The 21,602-nt window shown below is 41.9% G+C and overlaps 1 protein-coding gene across 4 annotated transcripts in view; it reads right to left on the minus strand.

Annotated features, from left to right (window-relative positions):
- Nucleotides 1-8,358: 8,358 nt before the first annotated feature.
- Nucleotides 8,359-21,602, minus strand: part of LOC112260287 (CMP-N-acetylneuraminate-beta-1,4-galactoside alpha-2,3-sialyltransferase) — an 87,648-nt gene continuing 74,404 nt past the window's right edge. For all 4 annotated transcript variants that reach the window (XM_024435279.2, XM_024435276.2, XM_024435277.2 and 1 more), the window contains 3 exons: nt 20,920-21,066; nt 12,155-12,301; nt 8,359-10,682 (listed from right to left, as the gene is read on the minus strand). In XM_024435279.2, the coding sequence (XP_024291047.1) occupies nt 10,593-10,682; nt 12,155-12,301; nt 20,920-21,066 (384 nt within the window). In that variant the 3' untranslated portion in view covers nt 8,359-10,592. The remainder of the gene's footprint in view (nt 10,683-12,154; nt 12,302-20,919; nt 21,067-21,602) is intronic.

Raw genomic sequence — 21,602 nt, forward strand, 5'->3', positions numbered from 1 at the left:
AGGGCTGTGCGACACCATGACTGACCCACCGCCAAACCGGTCATGCTGGAGGATGTTGCAGGCAGCAGAATGTTCTCCTACGGCGTCTCCAGATTCTGTCACGTCTGTCACATGTGCTCAGTGTGAACCTGCTTTCATCTGTGAAGAGCACAGGGCGCCAGTGGCGAATTTGCCAATCTTGGTGTTCTCTGGCAAATGCCAAACGTCCTGCACGGTGTTGGGCTGTAGCACAACCCCCACCTGTGGACATCGGGCCCTCATACCACCCTCATGGAGTCTGTTTCTGACCGTTTGAGCAGACACAGACACATTTGTGGCCTGCTGGAGGTCATTTTGCAGGGCTCTGGCAGTGCTCCCCCTGCTCCTCCTTGCGCAAAGGCGGAGATAGCGGTCCTGCTGCTGGGTTGTTGCCCTCCTACGGCCTCCTCCACGTCTCCTGATGTACTGGCCTGTCTCCTTGTAGCGCCTCCATGCTCTGGACACTACGCTGACAGACACAGCAAACCTTCTTGCCACAGCTCGCATTGATGTGCCATCCTGGATGAGCTACACTACCTGAGCCACTTGTGTGGGTTGTAGACTCTGTCTCATGCTACCACTAGAGTGAAAGCACCTCCAGCATTCAAAAGTGACCAAAACATCAGCCAGGAAGCATAGGAACTGAGAAGTGGTCTGTGGTCACCACCTGCAGAACCACTCCTTTTTTGGGGGTGTCTTGCTAATTGCCTATAATTTCCATCTGTTGTCTATTCCATTTGCACAACAGCATGTGAAATTTATTGTCAATCAGTGTTGCTTCCTAAGTGGACAGTTTGATTTCACAGAAGTGTGATTGACTTGGAGTTACATTGTGTTGTTTAAGTGTTCCCTTTATTTTTTTGAGCAGTGTATTATGAACAGTGTATTCATTACCTCTGTTCCAGAACCACTATCATTCCACTACCTCTCCCACTTTCCATCCCCATGTTCCTCTTCCTTGTGTTTTAACTCTTGGGCTACTTTATTCCCCTTTAACCGGGGGCAGGGTCAGTGAGTAACAAACCAGTAAAATACGTAGAGCCGGGGTCGCTCTCTTTCACTAATAATTCTCATGTGCCAACTTTTCGCCAAAGTCTGTGCCATGGTGAAACATGCAATCCTGTAGATCTGAAATAATTGGATGGTGAAAGTTGCCAGTCAACCAGAAAAGCAATTCAGGAGTTTATTAAAGTCAGGACAATCTGTGTCTTGCAAAGAAAGAGTTTAATAGTTGAAAAAAAAGTTTTTGCAGGCAGTAGAATTAGCAAATAATGTGGCGTGGAGCTTTAGTTACGTGATGACCTTGAAAATTATTTGGCAATCATTTATTTGAAAAACAATTTTCATAATTTTTTGCAGTGAAGTTTTACAAAAGTAAACTCCACCCTTCGACCAGATAACATTTTTGTTGATCTTTAGAAAATGTCCCCTATAACTGCCGTTTCCATTACATGACGCAATGATTCTGCGACATCGCTTTTGTCGAATAAACCTGGGTCAATGGAAACCCGACTAATGATTCCCAACCAAATTTTGTGAAATTTTGACAAAAAAATGTTTTTCTTCTTTTGGCTCAATACTACAAAAGTTTGGATTTGAAATCAAATAATGACTATGAGGTTAAAATGTAGATGGTCAGCTTTAATTTGAGGGTATTTTCATCCATATCGGTTTAACCATTTAGAAATTACATTTTTGTACTGTTCCCCTCGCTCCCCATTTCATGGGACCAACAATATCGGGACAAATTCACTTGTATATTTGAGTAGTCAAAAATGTAATATTTGGTCCCATATTCCTAGCACGCAATGACTACAAGAAATAAGAGTAGAATGTTTCTAAACACGTCTACATTAATTAATGGATGCTACCATGATTACGGATATTTGTCTAACTTTCTCACTTATTATTCCCAATTCATTCAGGACTTTCCATAATCATTGTAGCATCCACATTAATGTTGAAGTGTTTAGAAACATATTCTTATTTACAATAAACATGACTCCAAAAAGACACAAAACATTATTTACCATTCATATCTATGGGGCACAAAATAACCTAAAACTCAACCAAAACAGAGAAAAGGCTTCCAACAAATTTGTAGTCACAAGCTTGATGTAGTCATTGCGTGCTATGAATGTGGGACATTTTACTACTTTAATACACAAGTGAATTTGTCACAATACTTTTGCTCCCCTAAAATGGGGGGGGGGGGACTATGTACAAAAAGTCCAGTAAATTCGAAACAGTTCACCCAATATGGATGAAAATACCCTCAAATTAAAGCTGACAGTCTGCACTTTAACTTCAGTCATTGTTTGATTTTAAATCCCAAAACTTTGAGTATAGTGGCAAAAGAAGAAAAAAATTATTCACTGTCCCAATAATTACAGAGGGCACTGTATGTTGCCCTAAGAGTTGTGCAAAGTTTGTATAATCTCATTAAAAATGATTCACAGCTGTAAGGCGCTTCCACCAAGTGTAAACTCTGGGGTGTGAAGACATGCAATCAAGACAATTTTTCACTCTGTAAATGTGGAGTAGGTTGTGTAGATCGGTACGATCGGATTTAATCCCTTTTTAGATTGAATTATAAGGCATCAAAATGTGAAGACTGTGCAAGAGGTGGGTTGACTTTCACTAGGCAATGTATGTGTGTCAGATAATTTGTGTGTGCGCGCATCTTAAGAGTATCCTTACAACAGTCGGTGTCCTGGTTTGGATGGGTCCCTCTGGGCCACTACAGTCGTGGCCTAAAGTTTTGAGAATGACACAAATATTAACTTCCACAAAGTTTGCTGCTTCAGTGTCTTTAGATATTTTTGTCAGATGTTACTATGGAATACTGAAGTATAATTACAAGCATTTCAGAAGTGTCAAAGGCTTTTATTGACAATTACATGAAGTTGATGCAAAGAGTCAGTATTTGCTGTGTTGACCCTTCTTTTTCAAGACCTCTGCAATCCACCCTGGCATGCTGTCAATTAACGTCTGGGCCACATCCTGACTGATGGCAGCCCATTCTTGCATAATCAATGCTTTGAGTTTGTCAGAATTTGTGGGTTTTTGTTTGTCCACCCGCCTCGAGATTTGACATTAATCAACTATTGGAGACTGTTCTGGTGCTTGCTGGACTTTCTTGGGCACCCTGAACCCCTTGGGCACCCTCACAACAATTGAACCGCTCTCCTTGAAGTTCTTGATGATCTGATAAATGGTTGATTTAGGTGCAAACTTACTGGCAGCAATATCCTTGCCTGTGAAGCCCTTTTTGTGCAAAGCAATGATGATGGCACATGTTTCCTTGCAGGTAACCATGGATGACAGAGGAAGAACAAGGATTCCAAGCACCACCCTCCTTTTGAAGCTTCCAGTCTGTTATTCAAACTCAATCAGCATGACAGAGTGATCTCCAGCCTTGTCCTCATCAACACTCACACCCGTGTTAACGAGAGAATCAATGACATGATGTTAGCTGGTCCTTTTGTGGCAGGGCTGAAATGCAGCAGAAAGGTTTTTTGGGGGATTCAGTTCATTTGCATGGCAAAGAGGGACTTTGCAATTAATTGCAATTCATCTGATCACTCTTCAAAACATTCTGGAGTATATGCAAATTGCCATCAGACAAACTGAGGCAGCAGACTTTGTGAAAATTAATATTTGTGTCATTCTCAAAACTTTTGGCCACGACTGTACAATGAAACTAGATCTTCATAAGGGTTTGGCAGATGAAGAAGAGAGAGAAAGTGTGCAAGAGGAAGTAGTGGAAAGGGCTTTAAAAATGATTTCCTGTCTCTCAGCAGGTAGCATGAATCAGGAAATCCTGCTCCAGGCTTAGACCAATGACCAATGCTAAAAAAAATCTTAACAGTATGTTTCCTGTGGAGTCTAATCTCTATAAAAGAATAATGGACACAGCTATAGTATGGGGGCTGCAGAACAGGAAAGAACACCAGGGCCTTGTAACCTAAGTAAGGCCTGCACAGATAGTTGCCTGCACACTAGACCACCCATTGACAGTTCTTTATGTTTTAACCAAAAACAAACAAAACAAATAAACACACACCATCCATCAGTCACCTTACCAAGCGACCAAAGGGTCAATGTATTTATTAACAAGTCGCAGATAGGACAAAGTCTATATATACACACACACACAGACGTTTATAAAATGCCTTCAGAAAGTATCCACAATGCTTCACTCTTACCAAATATTGTTACAGCCTGAATTTAAAATTGATTCAATGGAGGTTGTGTCACTGATCTACACACAATAGGGCACCACAGTGGAGGTGTCATAATACCCATAAAACCTAGCTGTCAAAACAGGTTCCAATAATGTTTCCACCATTCACTTTTGAAACGTGTAAGCTTACCCTGGCATAACGTTTTGATAACCATGTAAATCTCTCGGACGAGGTGACATTTATCAATACATCCGGCTCTACTTACTCTCAGATTCAAAAATTACAATTAGCATAAAAGTAGACATCACGCAAAACTCCCGAGCGTCATCTATAACTGATACTTTTGCTGACAGGTATTGTGTCAATTTATTGTCCATTTAAAGAAATGTAGCCTATTTATTCATTACTATACCTAGCTAGCATTAGATGGTTAATCCAGAGATTTTTACCTTTGCCTCAATTTCGCAGTTTCAATCCAGATCATCATGGCATTTGTAGTCCTTTATGATAGCCACATTAGCAGCAAATGACTTCATTTTGAGGGGTAAATATATATTTATAAAAGTCACTTTGTCCGAGAGAGATTTACATGGTTAATAAAATGTCACGCCAGGGTAAGCCTACACGAAACACAGGCCCTTTATTTGGAGTGTTTCCAAAATCCCCTATGGGAAAAATGAATGGTGGAGAAACGATTGGAACCATTTCCCTGTTTGACCACTAGGTTTTATTGGTATTTTAACACTTACTGTGGTACTCCATTCCCAATAATGTCAACGTGGAATTTTGTTTGTAGAAAATATTAGAAATGATTGCAAAATTAAAAGCCGAAATGTCTTGAATCAATAAATATTTAATCCTTTTGTTTTGGCAAGCCTAAATAAGTTAAGGAATAAAAATGTGCTTAACAAATCGCATAATAAGTTGCACAGACTCATTCCATGTTCAATAATAGTGGCTGACATGATTATGGAGTAACTACCCAATCTCTCTACCCCATACATACAGATAATTGTAAGGGCCCTCAATCGAGGAGTGAATTTCTTATTTTTTAAAGAAGACACTGAATATCCCTTTGAGCATGGGGTGATGTTATTAATTAGGCTCTGGATGGTGCATCAATACACCCAGTCAGTTACTCCGCAATACTAACCTAACTGACAGAGTGGATAGAAGGAAGCCTGGACAGAATAAAAATATTCCAAAACATGCATCCTGTTTGCAATAATACTGCAAAAAATGTAGCAAAGAAATTAACTTTTTGTCCTAAATACAAAGCTTTACATTTGGGGCAAATCCAATTACTACTTCATATTTTCAAGCATGGTGGTGGCTGCATCACGTTATGGGTATGCTTGTCATTGGCAAGGACTAGGGAGTTTTGGGGGGATAAAAGTAAGAGAAATACATCTATAAGCAAAGGGAAAATTCTAGAGGAAAACTTGGCAGACAAATTCACCTTTTAGCAGGACAACAATACCTCAAACAAGGCCAAATCTATACTAGAGTTGCTTAACAAGATATATTTGAATGCTTCTGTGGCCTAGTTACAGTTTTGACTTAAATCGTCTTGAAAATCTATGGCAAGACTTTAAAATAGTTGTCTAGAGATGATCAACTATACACTTGACAGAGATAGAAGAATTTGAAAAAGAATAATGGGCAAATATTGTACAATCCAAGTGTGCAAACTCTTAGAAACTTAACCAAAAAAAGACAGATGTAGAAGCATCTTTGGCGCCTATTACAAAGTATTGACTCAGGGTTGTGAATACTTATGTAAGTTAAATACATAAATATCTTATTTGAAATAAATGTGATACATTTAAAAAAAATGTCATTATGGGGTATTGTGTGTAGATGGGTGAGAAAATCTATTTTGAATTCAGGCTGTAACAGAATGTGGCATAAATCAAGGGGCATGAATACTTTCTGAAGGCACTGTATATATACAGAGGGGAGAATAAGTATTTGATACACTGCCGATTTTGCAGGTTTTCCTACATACAAAGCATGTAGAGGTCTGTCATTTTTATCATAGGTACACTTCAACTGCGAGAGACGGAATCTAAAACAAAAATCCAGAAAATCACATTGTATGATTTTTTAAGTAATTAATTTGCATTTTATTGCATGACATAAGTATTTGATACATCAGAAAAGCAGAACTTAATATTTGGTACAGAAACCTTTGTTTGCAATTACAGAGATCATTCATTTCCTGTAGTTCTTGACCAGGTTTGCACACACTGCAGCAGGGATTTTTGCCCACTCCTCCATACAGACCTTCTCCAGATCCTTCAGGTTTCGGGGCTGTCGCTGGGCAATACAGACTTTCAGCTCCCTCCAAAGATTTTCTATTGGGTTCAGGTCTGGAGACTGGCTAGGCCACTCCAGGACCTTGAGATGCTTCTTACGGAGCCACTCCTTAGTTGCCCTGGCTGTGTGTTTTGGGTCGTTGTCATGCTGGAAGACCCAGCCACGACCCATCTTCAATGCTCTTACTGAGGGAAGGAGGTTGTTGGCCAAGATCTTGCGATACATGGCCCCATCCATCCTCCCCTCAATAAGGTGCAGTCGTCCGGTCCCCTTTGCAGAAAAGCATCCCCAAAGAATGAGGTTTCCACCTACATGCTTCACGGTTGGGATGGTGTTCTTGGGGTTGTACTCATCCTTCTTCCTCCAAACACAGCGAGTGGAGTTTAGACCAAAAAGCTCTATTTTTGTCTCATCAGACCACATGACCTTCTCCCATTCCTCCTCTGGATCATCCAGATGGTCATTGGCAAACTTCAGACGGGCCTGGAAATGCGCCGGTTTGAGCAGGGGGACCTTGCGTGCGCTGCAGGATTTTAATCCATGACGGTGTAATGTGTTACTAATGGTTTTCTTTGAGACTGTGGTCCCAGCTCTCTTCAGGTCATTGACCAGGTCCTGCCGTGTAGTTCTGGGCTGATCCCTCACCTTCCTCATGATCATTGATGCCCCACGAGGTGAGATCTTGCATGGAGCCCCAGACCTAGGGTGATTGACTGTCATCTTGAACTTCTTCCATTTTCTAATAATTGTGCCAACAGTTGTTGCCTTCTCACCAAGCTGCTTGCCTATTGTCCTGTAGCCCATCCCAGCCTTGTGCAGATCTACAATTTTATCCCTGATGTCCTTACACAGCTCTCTGGTCTTGGCCATTGTGGAGAGGTTGGAGTCTGTTTGATTGAGTATGTGGACAGGTGTCACACCCTGACCATAGTTTGCTTTGTATGTTTCTATGTTTTGTTTGGTCAGGGTGTGATCTGAGTGGGCATTCTATGTTGAGTGTCTAGTTTGTCTGTTTCTGTGTTTGGCCTGACATGGTTCTCAATCAGAGGCAGGTGTTAGTCATTGTCTCTGATTGGGAACCATATTTAGGTAGCATGTTTGGTGTTGGGTTTTGTGGGTGATTGTTCCTGTCTTTGTGTTTGTTACACCAGATAAGGCTGTTTTCGGTTTTTCACGTTTCTTGTTTTTGTATATTGTTCTATTGTCATCTTTATTAAAGATGTATCAAAAATAACCACGCTGCGTTTTGGTCCACCTCTCCTTCAACAGAAGAAAACCTTAACAACAGGTGTCTTTTTATACAGGGGAACGAGTACAAACAGGTGCAGTTAATACAGGTAATGAGTGGAGAACAGGAGGGCTTCTTAAAGAAAAACTAACAGGTCTGTGAGAGCCGGAATTCTTACTGGTTGGTAGGTGATCAAATACTTATGTCATGCAATAAAATGCAAATTAATTACTTAAAAATCATACAATGTGATTTTCTGGATTTTTGTTTTAGATTCCGTCTCTCACAGCTGAAGTGTACCTACGATAAAAAATTACAGACCTCTACATGCTTTGTAAGTAGGAAAACCTGCAAAATCGGCAGAGTATCAAATACTTGTTCTCCCCACTGTATATAATATAAAAAGAAACAGCAACACTTGTGATTTGAAGTGTAATGACCTTGCCAGTGATTGATTGCACAGGGCAAGGTGATAATTGATATAGACCTCTCCCAATGAGTGATATGGTGAGGTTTCCTGTATGATGTCATTGTTGTCTCCAGTTTTAATAGCTATATTCTGCTTAGTGACCAGGCTGGAAAAACAGGGTTGGGGTCAATTCTGTTTAAATTCCTGTCCAGTCCAGGAAGCACAAAAAAAAATCTTATTAATTGAAAAAGTCTCATAGAAAATGACTGACTTTCAAAAAAAACCTCAAATGTCACCCCAAAAAAGGTACAAACAAAAAACGTATGCCAGAATAAAATTCACCATATAAAGCTGATTATTACATTCGGTACATTTTTAAATATTCAAATCTTAAAAATTACATTCTTAAGTTTTGTTGAAGATGTTGAGGGAAGCGGCGAGGGAGGCAGAAAATGCAACCATAGCGTGGTCTTATCTGGTCAATACTGAACCACTGCAGTGCACAGAGAAACACTTAAATACTTAACTGTAACTAACAACAACAAATAAATGGACGTTTTTTTTGCTGAGAAACTTGGGACCAGTAAGCTTTCACATTGTAATACCAGTATTGCAAGTCAAAAGGATATTATAATACAACTCCTGTGGATAATTTACTGCAATCTTGCAAGGGTCAGGCACAACAATTCCGAGCTCCAACCGATATTTGACATCAGGACAGATTTTTCTCCACAACCCGAACCAACCACATAGAATTGTTCAGAGAGCCGATCCGTGACCCGCCAAAAAAAGTATATATTTAAATTGTTTTTATGACTCCAGAGTAGGAGGGTAATAGGTGTTCCCCTTCCCTGTATTAATTTGTCTGCATGTCTATTCAAGATTTGGATAAAAGAATGCCATGAACTAAGAATGATAAACCTCTCTTATAATTCACAATGCAGCACATTAACTCAAATCGCTTTTAAAAAGAGCCTTCCAATTAGCCTTCTTAACTGATGAAAGCCTACAGCCGACATAAAACAATACCTTTACATTCAATATTGTTTAATTTGAAACAAACAATTCCCAGATTCGAATAGGCTATAAGGCTGCAAAAATTGGCTACTCAAACTTTTACCAGCCACAGATTGAAACTTTATATAGCCTGTGCAAGGTTAATTCATGTAATAATTAACTGATAATAAACATAATTATCGTAAACAAACACCTGCTTGCCCTTTAAATGTGTATCCATCTACCAGGTTGTTGTCTCTAAAACGGGCATTTCACTGTTTCCATGATGGTGTATATTCAACCATCATAACAGGAGAAATAAAAAATAAAGGTTAAGCTAACAATTTTCGATTGTGCTACGAGTCAGGGAAAATAAACTTGGCAACATATAGTTTCATGGCGGAAGGGAACATAAGCTCTGCACGTGGACAAATTAGGAATGTTTCTCAGCACCACACAAATAATGGAGAGTTCCCATCGCCACGCTCGCTGCGTGGCTGGTAACCTAGGCCTAGGCTGCTGCCCCACCGCTCACATAATGGTATTCACAACACTTTTTGAAGAGCCATAATAGAAATACTAGGATTTGAGGGACATCTACTCAACAACATGTCATTGAGGAAGCAAGTTATGGCGAACTGTTAGACGGAAAAGAAAGTTAGTGCTCTATCAGCCTTAAATTATAAATAAATTCAACCAAGATAAAATAATCCAGGTTTAAACTTCCTGTTAAAATCCAAAATGCTCATCTCAAAATGCACGGTGGCCTCAAACGCCTGCCGATATGGAAGTGAGAAGGGGGAGATAGAGGTTTGAAAAAGGTTTCTCCCCGCCAGGCCTGGAAGGAGGCTCGCTGGGAAAGACAGTACTGAGAGAACTGGGGATGGGGTGGAGGTCGCTGGAGCTTGTTAAAAAGCATAGTAAAAATCTTTGACATTTAAACTGTTGAAGTAAATACATTCAGGCAGTAGAGGGAGAGTTATTCTCCTCCCCCCATTGTAACGAGGTACATTTGGCACTGCTGTAACTATCTGTCCCTGTCTCTCTCTTGCAGTCTGTCAGTCTCTACATCTGTCTGTCAGACCTTCCGTCCTCCTCTTCCATACCACTCATGTTTCATTCGATGCTCGCTGGTTTCAAAACGGTAAACGCGGTTGTCCAATTGTCCGCTCACTGGCGTTCGATCCATGCCCGTCCCTCCTGGCTGTGTCAGACAGGAGCCTCTGGGTCAGAAGGCACATATGTGCGCCTTTCCTTCGAGTCATCCGCTTAAATCTCCTCTACATAAAAACTCAGACAGTGTGCAGACCACCAGGGTCTGGGTTCTAAGGGTCCTCTTCCCCCTCCCCCCCCACCACCACCACCCAGGTTCATTCCCAGCATCCTCTGTTCTGTAGTTCTTTTGGGAAAAGGCAAACCTCTTGGATGGTCAGACTCAGATCCCGTTAGTCAGGTCCGTGATGATGTTGGCCTTCACCAGCTTGCGGAGGAACTCCTTCTCCTTGGATATGTTGTGTGTCCAGGACTGTGGAGGTGCAAGGGAACACAATCAGAAACAAGAAGAATGTCAGATGAATGCAGTTCAGGTTCAAAGACCCTGTTCTCATCAGCCTAAACTTGAAGGACGTTCCTTGCATTCTATTCTGTTTGCATCATCTCTCTGCATCAAAATATTTCACTTGACCTGGTTAAGAGCCTTGCCATAGGCACTTTAGTAAAAGCATGCATTGTTTTTCTGATAAATGTGTGATAGATTAGAGTGTTTGTGTGTATATGGAGCCACACCGCGTTTCCCTCCCCATTGTGATCCAGGCCCTCAGTCCGGTTGGCAGAGTGTGTAACCAGAGCAGGTGGTGGGCTCTGGGGCCTGAGAGTGCGAGGACTAGGCTGAACCTGGCCCCACAGCTGCCCCAGGGAACCCACCTGGCTCCAAGCTGTGGGACCGAGCCGCTCGAGTGCCCCTGGCCTGTCTGGGTCGGCCCGGACACTGACGGATCTCACTCACACAGAACCAGGGCTAGGGTTTCAATGCTCTGCAGGGAGCATGGTCGGGAAACCCATGTGAGCGGTAACACAGAGCGGTGTCTCTCTTCAGGCCTTGCTATCTGATTCAGGCTGAAAGTCCAGGGATGAGGAGCTAGTTCAGAAAGTAGATGATATGGAAGCAACCTCCCTCTTGCTTTAACATCTTTGCATCCACATAACACACACATACAAATGCTGTGTACAGCCATGCTGTACTGTGTGGTATTCTACATTCACTCCTGTATGACCCCTTTACGCTAAGCTAGAGAAAGTTGAAAAACACCCCAAAGTGCACCTTGATCCATCTCGCGTCTACGGTGGGTAACACTGGCTGAAGGAGGGGACTAGTTCACGTCAGACAGTGAGTAAGTAAGGATACTACTGCATCTCATCACCCCCTCAGAGGTGACCTCAGCACATTACCACCAACGGAAGGGAGCGGTAGTCTTTTAGTGTTCCAATGACTATATACCTACTAGATGATGTTTCCATTGATTGCATTGCTCAACATGGCAAATGTCAGGAGTTCACTGGGAGTTTAGACAAAGGTTATCATTCTGAGCTCATAGTTCCTACGTCAGCTCCCCTCTGTGACATCTGTAATAACAGAACACTGATGAAGTCTGGAGTGGAGGATTAAAACGCTCCGTCTTGGGGTAATTTATTTGGTCATAGTTCAAAGGGAGGAGGGGGAATACGAGAGCCAATCAAAAGACACAGATAATGGAATAACACTCTCGTCAGTCTAACAGGTCTAGCGGGGAGCCAATGTAGTCTCCGCTCTCTCATCTGCACTCTCCTGAAAACACAGGATCGGGGAAAGCAATACAGTGGATTTGTGCACTGACAATGCGTTTTCACCCTTCCAGTTCTTTCACATTGACTTAGCGTAGACAAGGAGAGGACACGCCACTCGAAGACTACTGAGATGCACCCATTTCCAGTTGATATGAATGCAACAAAAACACGCACCTCTTTGATGGCGGACATCTTGACTGTTTCGTAGTAGTGCAAGGGTGCGTGAGGCATGTTCATGTCATAACCGAAGCCAGCCACCACCACCTCATCACAGTTATGCAGCGCCATTGTTATGGCGACGGTCCCCAGGGTTGGAATGTTCTGGAGAAGGAAAAGCAGAGACGGCCATTAGTGGTGCACGGATCAGCTGTTTGTTCAACTGCACCCGCCTGCAATATTTAATAACCCATCTGCAAACACCTGACTATGCGATGAAGTGAAAATCTGAGGCCCGCACGCATCAGAGACGGCGGAATGATTTTATGACGGGGATGCAGGATTTTCTTTGCCTAATTTACATATGTTTCTGCTTAGAATTTCTGTAATTTGTTAGTCAACTTGTCTATGATTAAATACATGCAGCTTTTTTTCTGTCAGTATACATTAACCTAGAAGACTAAATAAACCCTTGCTCGCCAGAATGTCATAAATTATAGAATGAATGCTTCAATCTAGTTGACATCGGTAAAGTAATGTCATCCCTGCTTCTTTCGCAGAGCAAAGACATTTAGGGACCGGGGAAAAAGAAAAGAAAAATGGGAAACATTTTCAGTGCCAAATTTCCAATTGACATCAGTTTGACCGGTTGTAAGGAAATACAAAAGCTGTGAAAACGACCCAACATGTTTCTGATAGGATTTCAGTTCGACTTGGTTGCATATTTTATGTATTTGTATAAGCTGCCCCATAAGCTGCTGCCAAGGCAGCAAGTACTCTTCCTGGGGTCCGGCAAAATTAAGGCAGTTATACAATTTTAAAAACATTACAATACATTAATTACAGAATTCACAACACACTAAGTGAGTGCCCTCAGGCCCATACTCCACTAGCACATATCTACAACACAAAATCCATGTGTACATGTGTTTAGTGCCTATGTTTGTGTTGCTTCACAGTCCCCGCTGTTTCATAAGGTGTATTTTTATCTGTTTAAAAAAAATCTGATTTTATTGCTTGCATCAGTTACCTGATTATGTAGTGATGGCTCTATGTAGTACTGTTCGCCTCCCATAGTCTGTTAAGGACTTGGGGACTGTGAAGAGACGGTGGCATGTCTTGTGGGGTATGCATGGGTGTCTGAGCTGTGTGCTAGTCGTTTAAAAACAGACAGCTCTGTGCTTTCAACATGTTAACAGCACTCACAGTAGTAATGAAGTCAATCTCTCCTGTACTTTGAGCCAGGAGAGATTTAAATGAATATTATTAATGGTTTGCTCTTTGTATACAGTGGGGCAAAAATGTATTTAGTCAGCCACCAATTGTGCAAGTTCTCCCACTTAAAAAGACGAGGCCTGTAATTTTCATCATAGGTACACTTCAACTATGACAGACAAAATTAGAAAAAAAATCCAGAAAATCACATTGTAGGATTTTTAATGAATTTATTTGCAAATTATGGTGGAAAATAAGTATTTGGTCACCGACAAACAAGCAAGATTTCTGGCTCTCACAGAACTGTAACTTCTTTTTTAAGAGGCTCCTCTGTCCTTCACTCGTCTCCTGTATTAATGGCACCTGTTTGAACTTGTTATCAGTATAAAAGACACCTGTCCACAACCTCAAACAGTCACACTCCAAACTCCACTATGGCCAAGACCAAAGAGCTGTCAAAGGACACCAGAAACAAAATTGTAGACCTGCACCATGTTGGGAAGACTGAATCTGCAATAGATAAGCAGCTTGGTTTGAAGAAATCAACTGTGGGAGCAATTATTAGGAAATGGAAGACATACAAGACCACTGATAATCTCCCTCGATCTGAGGCTCCACGCAAGATCTCACCCCGTGGGGTAAAAATGATCACAAGAACGGTGAACAAAAATCCCAGAACCACACGGGGGGACCTAGTGAATGACCTGCAGAGAGCTGGGACCAAAGTAACAAAGCCTACCATCAGTAACACACTACGCGGCCAGGGACTCAAATCCTGCAGTGCCAGACGGGTCCCCCTGCTTAAGCCAGTACATGTCCAGGCCCGTCTGAAGTTTGCTAGAGAGCATTTGGATGATCAAGAAGAAGATTGGGAGAATGTCATATGGTCAGATGAAACCAAAATATAACTTTTTGGTAAAAACTCAACTCGTCGTGTTTGGAGGACAAAGAATGCTGAGTTGCTTCCAAAGAACACAATACCTACTGTGAAGCATAGGGGTGGAAACATCATGCTTTGGGGCTGTTTTTCTGCAAAGGGACCAGGACGACTGATCCGTGTAAAGGAAAGAATGAATGGGGCCATGTATCGTGAGATTTTGAGTGAAAACCTCCTTCCACCAGCAAGGGCATTGAAGATGAAACGTGGCTGGGTCTTTCAGCATGACAATGATCCCAAACACACCGCCCGGGCAACGAAGGAGTGGCTTCATAAGAAGCATTTCAAGGTCCTGGAGAGGCCTAGCCAGTCTCCAGATCTCAATCCCATAGAACATCTTTGGAGGGAGTTGAAAGTCCGTGTTGCCCAGCAACAGCCCCAAAACATCACTGCTCTAGAGGAGATCTGCATGGAGGAATGGGCCAAAATTACCAGCAACAGTGTGTGAAAACCTTGTGAAGACTTACAGAAAACATTTGACCTCTGTCATTGCCAACAAAGGGTATATAACAAAGTATATAACAAAGTGCAAATAAATTCATAAAAAATCCTACCATGTGATTTTCAGGATTTTTTTCTCTCGTTTGTCTGTCATAGTTGAAGTGTACCTATGATGAAAATTACAGGCCTCTCTCATCTTTTTAAGTGGGAGAACTTGCACAATTGGTGGCTGACTAAATACTTTTTTGCCCCACTGTACATCCAAAGGACTGCTGTGCTGCCCTGTTCTGAGCCAATTGTAATTTTTTCTGAGCCAATTGTAATCTCTGTAGCACCAGACCACAAAACTGAACAGTAGTACAGGTGTGACAAAACTAGAGCCTGTTAAGAAGGTAGAGAAGCACTTTATTATGGACAGACTTCTCCCCATCTTAGCTACTGTTGTATGTTTAGGCCATGACAGTTTACAATCCAGGGTTACTCCAAGCAGCTTAGTCACCTCAACTTGCTCAATTTCCACATTATCTATCACAATATTTAGTTGAGGCTTAAGGTTTAGTGAATCATTTGTCTCAAATACAATGCTTTTAGTTTTTGAAATATTTAGGACTAACTTATTCCTTGCCACCCATTCTGAAACGAACTGCAGCTCTTTGTTAGGCGTTGCAGTCATTTCAGTTGCTGTAGTAGCTGACGTGTAGTGTTGAGTCATCCACATTCATAGACACACTGGCTTTACTCAAATGTCGTTAGTAAAGTTTGAAAAAAAGTAAGGAGCCTAGACAGCTGCCCTGGGGAATTCCTGATTCTATCTGGATTATGTTGTAGAGGCTTCCATTAAAGAACACCCTCGTTGTTCTGTTAGACAGGTAACTCTTTATCCACAATATAGCACTGAAGTCTAACAGCCCCCACAATCTTATTATCAATTTCTCTCAGCGAATCATCAGTCACTTGTGTAAGTGCTCTGCTTGTTGAATGTCCTTCCCCTATAAGCGTGCTGAAAGTCTGTTGTAAATGTGTTTACTGTAAAATAGCATTGTATCTGGTTAAACACAATTTTTTACCAAGGGTTGGTAACAGGCTGATAGGTAGGCTATTTGAGCCAGTAAAGGGGGTTTACTATTCTTAAGTAGCAGAATTACTTTTTCTTCCCTCCAGGCCTGAGGGCACACACTTTCTAGTAGGCTTAAATTGAAGATATGGCAAATAGGAGTGGCAATATTGTCCACTATTATCCTAAGTTGTTAGACCCCAGTGGCTTGTCCTTGATGATAGACAAGTGTTTTTGTTCATCTTCCACACTCACTTTACGGAATTCAAAATTGCAATTATTGTCTTTCACAATTTGGTCAGATATACATGGATGTGTAGTGTTTGCTAATCTTGCCAATTAAAAAATAATTAAAGCAGTTGGCAATATCAGTCGGTTTTGTCATGAATGAGATATCTGATTCAATGAATGATGGAGCTGAGTTCGCCTTTTTCCCAAAATTTAATTGAAGGTGCTCCAAAGCGTTTTACTATCATTCTTTGTCATTTATTTTTGGTTCATAGTATAGTTTCTTATTTTAATTCTGTTGTGCAGCCAGATTTATTTGCCATTCCTTTTGCCTCATCCCTCTCAACCATACAATTTTCAATTCCTTATCAATCCACAGGGATTTAACAGTTTTTAGTAATTTTCTGAATGGGTGCATGCTTATTAGTAACTGGGATAAGCAATTTCATAAAATGTGTCAAGTGAAACATCTGTTTTCTCCTCATTACACAAACACATTCTTTACATCAACAACATAGGAATCACTACAAAACTTATTGTATGACCTTTTATACCACTATATTAGGTCCAGCCTTTAGAACTTAGGTTTTCCTAGATATGGCTACTATATTGTGATCACTATATCCGATGGATCTGCAGCATTAGTGAAGATGTGATCAATACATGTTGATGATTTCACTCCTGTGCTGTTTAACTATCCTGGTAGGTTGACTGATAACCTGAACCATTGGTTACAGTTTGAAGCTTTTTCTTGAGTGGGTAGCTTGATGAAAGCCAGTGGTTTTAATACTATCAGCTTTTATGATGCTGATAAAGATAGATGACCGTCTGTAGATTATGAAAATGCTCAAGGAATCATATTTCTCTACTCCTGTTCACGAGTCAAAATGTACATTTGGTGTACCGTTTTACTGCAAGAAATGTTTAATTCTGCAGGAGTTAATATTAAGACTAATGTGAAAGGTTATAGTCAGTGTCCATATAACTCATCTGAACAGTAGGCTACAGTTCAAATAGGCCTATGGCACGTCTTGTGACTGACTAATTTTTTATAGCGCCTCACAATCATCACACATAACATTGCCGCCACTGCTATCATCCTCTTTTTACCACTTCACCAAATCTTTCCCAAACATTACTTTTCTGGTCCTCCCTTTCTATTTTCAAAATCTCCATTTCTTATTTAATTAAACTCAGGCATTGTCCTTTTTACCTTAGTGGATCGAAGCTAACTTTTCCGCCTTTTCCCAAAAGCGTTTGGTGATTGGCGTGTAGGCTATTTGGCTCGCGTAAAGTTAAGCCCTAAAGCTTAAGCAGTAATGACCGATAGCCTAAAAAGCAAAAACTCAATGTAGCCTTGCACAAGAATTTATATATACAGTTGAAGTCGGAAGTTTACATACACCTTAGCCAAATACATTTAAACTCAGTTTTTCACAATTCCTAACATTTAATCCAAGTAAGAATTCCCTGTCTTAGGTCAGTTAGGATCACCACATTATTTTAAGAATGTGAAATGTCAGAATAATAGTAGAGAGAATGATTTCTTTCAGATTTGATTTCTTTCATCACATTCCCAGTGGGTCAAAAGTTTACATGCACTCAATTAGTATTTGGTAGCATTGCATTTAAATGGTGTAACTTGGGTCAAACATTTCAGGTAGCCTTCCACAAGCTTCCCACAATAAGTTGGGTGAATTTTGGCCCATTCCTCCTGACAGAGCTGGTGTAACTGAGTCAGGTTTGTAGGCCTCCTTGCTCGCACACGCTTTTTCAATTCCGCCCACAAATTCTTTATAGGATTGAGGTCAGGGCTTTGTGATGGCCACTCCAATACCTTGACTTTGTTGTCCTTAAGACATTTTGCCACAACTTTGGAAGTATGCTTGGGGTCATTGTCCATTTGGAAGACCCATTTGTGACCAAGCTTTAACTTCCTGACTGATGTTTTGAGATGTTGCTTCAATATATCCACATAGTTTTCCATCCTCATGATGCCATCTATTTTGTGAAGTGCACCTGTCCCTCCCGCAGCAAAGCACCCCCACAACATGATGCTGTCACCCCCGTTCTTCACGGTTGGGATGGTGAGCTTCAGCTTGGTGGTCATTATGGCCAAACAGTTCTATTTTTGTTTCATCCGACCAGAGGACAATTCTCCAAAAAGTACAATCTTTGTCCCCATGTGCAGTTGCAAACCTTAGTCTGTCGGTTTTGGAGCAGTGGCTTCTTCCTTGCTGACCGGCCTTTCAGGTAATCTCGATATAGGACTCGTTTTACTGTGGATTTAGATACTTTTGTACCGGTTTCCTCCAGCATCTGCACAAGGTCCTTTGCTGTTGTTCTGGGATTGATTTTCACTTTTCGCATACCTGAGCGGTATGACTGCTGCGTGGTTCCATGGTGTTTATACTTGCGTACTATTGTTTGTACAGATGAACATGGTACCTTCAGGCGTTTAGAAATGGTCCCCAAGGATGAACCAGAGTTGTGGAGGTCTACAATTTTTTTTCCTGAGGTTCTTCTTTTGATTTTCCTATGATGTCAAGCAAAGAGGCATTGAGTTTGAAGGTAGGCCTTGAAATACATCCCCAGGTACACCTCCAATTGGCTCAAATGATGTAAATTAGCCTGTCAGAAACTTCTAAAGCCATGACATAATTTTCTGGAATTTTCCAAGCTGTTTAAAGGCACAGTCAACTTAGTGTATGTAAACTTCTAACCCACTGGAATTATGATTATTTATGTGATACAGTGAATTATAAGTTAAATAATCTGTCTGTAACAATTGTTGGAAAAATGACGTGTCATGCACAAAGTAGATGAATGCCCTAACCGACTAACCGACTTGCCAAAACTATAGTTTGTTAACAAGATAGTGTGGAATGGTTGAAAAACAAGTTTTAATGACATCAACCTAAGTGTGTGTAAACTTCCGACTTCAACTGTATTTTGTATATGTATATATATATATATATTTTTTTTTAAATGTATTGTTCTTTCTTTATTCAACCCGGCCTTTATCCACACAATATTTCATGACCCTAAACCCGCCCGCCCAGCAGATATAATCGTGGGGACTGCGGGTTATGAGTCGACCCGCGCCATGTCACTTTTTTATAGTGTGTAGTATCATATGTTGGGGTGCAATATAGGAAAAAAGCATTATAAGAAGGTGAGATGAGTTTGTCGTCAATGACCCAACACCCTTTCCACTAAGAGCACTAGGTATTACAAGCAAGCATTGGGAAATCAAATCAAAACTGAAAATGCCTATATGAACCGTTGTATTCTCCATCTTCCTTTAAATGTGCTATCTTGCTCCTAGTCTGTGACTGGTCTGGCACCACCCTCCTTTCCCACTCCCCGTTGCGCATGGCTTTGTTCTGGGCCCAAGTTGTTAACTTGTCCTGATCTGAACGTGATCAACAATTTGCTTAAAGAGCCGCTCCCCCAATGTCACAGTAGTTTGAGAGGGCAGACCTTCACTTCCTCAAAGCCTAGGGGTACATGGGGAGGACAATTGGAGGGGTTGAGGCCCCCTCAGCTTGATTTGGAGCCCTAGGGCAGGTGTAGCTTAGGGTCCCCCCTGCTGTGTGAGCCCGCAAACACACACAAGTACTAATCAGGGGCAAGAAAGGTGGGCATTTTAGGGGAATGATGTGTCAGGCTGCACCCTGCCTTGATCAGTATTGTTGTTTTGGACAGCCCCGTCCCCCCCACCCACACACACTGAGGGGGTACCAGGGCTCCCCACATGTTCTACACATGTTCCTGTAGACCAGGTGTTCAGGGCAGAAGGCTGTACATTTCGTGTACCCCTTCCCAACTCCCTAACCCCTTTTGCAGCCCACCTCCCTACCCCCGGCCTAACCCATCTCCCTTGCTCTCCTCTGTGGAACTGTCTGTCAAGCCAGTCTGCTGTACAGTTCCTATCCTGGAGGGCATCTGCTGGACTTTAACCTATCCCTTTGATCAGCCAAACACGGTCCCAGTAAACCAGGTAAGTGGCCTCATGACTAGTTAGGTGCCAAGGAGAGATGAAAACCAGCAGACCTTGTGGCAGTCCAGAATCTACAGCCTCATCTGATGCCCTCCTCAAAACCAAAATGAGAACAAACTGAATCTATGTGGAGGATTTAAGGAAGTAATACGTCTAGCCCTTCATTTTCCCTCCGTAAACAGTTCCTTTAAAAAACATTGTAAAATGTGGCCCTGAAGCCTTGTCGCTCTTTAACGACTCCTTTGTGGCTCCGTGACCATCTATAATTAGTCATTCATACTGCGGGATAATGCTACTGTACTTGTAGACTTGCAGTCATTAAGCTAACGCTAGTTAGCCTGGCAAAACGGCCACTAACTTCCTTCATACTGCACATCATCTGACTCTGGGTAAATAAAATGGCTTAAAATACCAGAATCTCGCCGTATCCCTTTAACGGTTTAATTTCCTGTGATGGCATGGCAAGGTGCTGCGTTGCGATGGTTGTCATAGGAACAGCGAATCTACTGTTTGGGGCCTGAAGTGTGTCCAACCGACTTTGGTTATGACCGCGCGCTCGGTCAAAGGCTCCCGGCTGCCTGTGGAACCGTTCTACCGTTTCGTCGCATGTGTGAGAGAGTGAAAGCGGGAATGCGACTCTGTCAGGGTGTGCCTGTGTTTGTATTCTTGAACTTTAAAAAAGTGAGTAAGTCTATGCATTTTGTACTGAATGTGTAAATGCATGTCTGCATATGTGTTTGCGTGCGGACTGCAAACTGAGCTGAATCTTATCCACCTGAATCCAGGTGACTGAAGACATGCCATTTTCCGCAAACATAGCATCATACATGTTTTTTTTCAGGACATTCTTCCCAGTTTAATATTTTCATTAAACTGGAGCGGGTTTCTGTTCGAGTGTCACTCACCCCTTTGCCCATGAGGCCGTTATTGAGCGGCAGGCCGATGAACTGGAAGGCAGCCTCCTGGATGAAGTAGGGGTTGAGGATGCGCATCTCTGTGGGCTCCCTGGGGACGTAGTGTGCCACAGACTTCCAGAAGCCCTCTGTACCCCGCTGAGAGGGGAAGAGAGATGGTGAGTTTCAGGAAAGGCATTGAAATTAAAAATGTTAATCCAATTTGTAATTTTGGGGGGTCAAAGGAGCACTTCTTAGTATGAGGTAGCTAGAGTTTCAAACACAAAGAGATGATCTTTTATAACATTGACAAAAGGTCACATCAACCAGAGGCCCACCTACAAACTCACTCCCTACACGGACTGAGAAAATGGCTCTGTGCCTTGGGGGTAACATGGAGGATGGCCAATCGACTATAATTACGACCACAGCAGCGCCCCCTCATCAGCTAGGAAGTGTTACAGGAAGTGAGCCAAATCACACCCTGACCTCAGCAGGGGTTCCGGGAGCACTCACACCCCTCTGGTACCTCCTACTCCAATCATCAGAGACCAGACCCGACTGGCTACACCACACCGGAGGTAGAATACTCCCAAATCTAAGGACACGTACTGGCCTGTTGTCTGACTTCATATGCTCCGGAATGCCAAAAACAGACTTTTGCGCATACTTCACTCAAGACAATGAAAGTTGGA

This window comes from Oncorhynchus tshawytscha, linkage group LG10 (assembly GCF_018296145.1).
Source record: "Oncorhynchus tshawytscha isolate Ot180627B linkage group LG10, Otsh_v2.0, whole genome shotgun sequence".
Lineage (NCBI taxonomy): Eukaryota > Metazoa > Chordata > Actinopteri > Salmoniformes > Salmonidae > Oncorhynchus > Oncorhynchus tshawytscha.